Source organism: Austrofundulus limnaeus, unplaced genomic scaffold (assembly GCF_001266775.1).
Source record: "Austrofundulus limnaeus strain Quisiro unplaced genomic scaffold, Austrofundulus_limnaeus-1.0 Scaffold569, whole genome shotgun sequence".
Taxonomy (NCBI): Eukaryota; Metazoa; Chordata; class Actinopteri; order Cyprinodontiformes; family Rivulidae; genus Austrofundulus; species Austrofundulus limnaeus.
This window is the reverse complement of record NW_013952971.1, coordinates 153,487-155,337: the sequence shown is the minus strand read 5'-3', so window position 1 is coordinate 155,337 and position 1,851 is coordinate 153,487. Positions and strand designations below refer to the sequence as shown.

Here is a 1,851-nt window from a genome sequence, read left to right as displayed (position 1 = left end):
GTATGGATCACTTGGGTTGTTACCAACATCTGGTGAAAATTTCATGTCATTAGCACCTCTAGTAATATATTTACTGAGAAAAATGGTGACGTGTTCAATGCTTATTTTACCCGCTGTACATGAGTCGTACATAATAAAAATTTTACTTTAAAATAACCTCAGGCAAACGTGACCTACTTAAGAAGGGCACACAAAGGCTCAGCCGAGTCGCCAACACTTACTTTGAGAATCTGAATCTCAAAGTCAACAGAGCTTTTTCCAGACGTGCCTATTTACTCAACCTAATCCTGACCAAGGACTTTACTGATTCTGTGGCTTTTAGGCTCAAAATATCTCTCTGGGAACTATGAGGAAGTAAAGAAAAGGAAATGTTACATTGTGTAAAAAAACAGTCCCTGATTTTACCTCAACGCATTTCAACTGTAATACCATTTTTGATGCCGTATAAATTGTATACTGCATGAAATCATTTTCTTTATCTGAAATGTAAAAAATTAAAATGAAGAAAAGCTTATTAAACCAACAGGAGTTTTGTGTAAATGTGTGATTGTAAACTGTGCATCTCACCGCCTCCGTAGATCTGACAAAGGTAGGGAAACCGCCACACGTTTCCGAGCCCCACAGCAAAGCCGATACATGTCAGCAGGTACTGAACCTTGTTGTCCCATTTGGGTCTCTCCTCCTCACCAGAAACTTTCGTTTCTCCCATCCTGAACTGATAAAAAACCCAATATCGGCACAATCTGAGCACTCCTTTTTCCCACAATCCTACATTCACTCAGACTGCAGTCAGTCTAGTTTGATAAATATTTGTAATGTAGTCCAGAATATTCCAGCGTCAGCGTCTCCTCTCAGTGTTTCAGTAAATTCTCTCTCTGGTTTGTTCAACGTGGTCTTGTGTTCGCCTCTCGTCTTCTTTATGACTCAATTGAAAGAGCTCCAGCTTTGAGAGTCAGAAGCTCAGATTTTTATTAGTTTTTATGAAGAAATCAGGTCAAATGGGAGTGAGAGTACATCACATAAAGATTTAGTGGTCAAACCTCCCTCCTTGTTTGTAATGGGAGTGTTTTCAGCCTTGAATTAATGTATAACCTGGTGATGCTGATGATCTCACACACACAAGCAGCTGCTTCACAACCAAACCTTTAATTAACCAAACAAAGGTGTCCAGCTGAGTTTACAGAGTCAAATAAACCATAATGTTAATAGAAAACCAAAGCTGTCAGCTGATTTTTTTCTTTTCTTTTTCTTTTTCTTTGTCCTTTTTTTTACCTCCTGTGTTTAAATACAAGACAAGCTGTCATTGTTCAAGTGTTCTTAATGTTCGGAGCTCACCTGAGGTCAGCACATACCGGTAACATATTTTTATCTTAAAAGGCTGGAAAAAAAGATTAGCAAGTATGTATTTATTTATTTATTTATTTATTTATTTATTTATTTATTTATTTATTTATTTATTTATTGTTAGATTGCAGTTTCCACTACTTATTGAAGTTGCTTTAAAAGATTATGTCCATTCTGCTTTTTAAGACTCATTTTTAAATAGTGGAAACAACCTGTGATGTTTAAACTGCTGGAGACATTTTTGTATCAAGGGTTATGTTCTGTTAAAGACTGAGCAAGAGGATTTTTGTTGTTCAGTTTGAACTTGTGTAAGTTAGATGCATTTGTCTGCATAATAATTTTACATTGCATGCTTTTTAATCCATGCAAAATGATACAGATATAACACCACCCCCACCCCAAATATATTGTCTGTGCAAAATAACCAGTTTGTCTTTTTATTTATTTATTTATTTATTTATTTAGTTAGTTAGTTAGTTAGTTAGTTAGTTAGTTAGTTAGTTAGTT

The 1,851-nt window shown here is 35.4% G+C and overlaps 1 protein-coding gene across 1 annotated transcript in view; it reads right to left on the bottom strand.

The window, feature by feature from the left end:
- The window catches only part of LOC106530867 (sodium-dependent neutral amino acid transporter B(0)AT3), a 13,919-nt gene extending 13,072 nt beyond the window's left edge, over window positions 1–847 (bottom strand). The window contains exon 1 of the mRNA XM_014026576.1: window positions 568–847. Coding sequence (XP_013882030.1) covers window positions 568–709 — 142 coding nt within the window. The 5' untranslated portion in view covers window positions 710–847. The remainder of the gene's footprint in view (window positions 1–567) is intronic.
- Window positions 848–1,851: the final 1,004 nt, after the last annotated feature.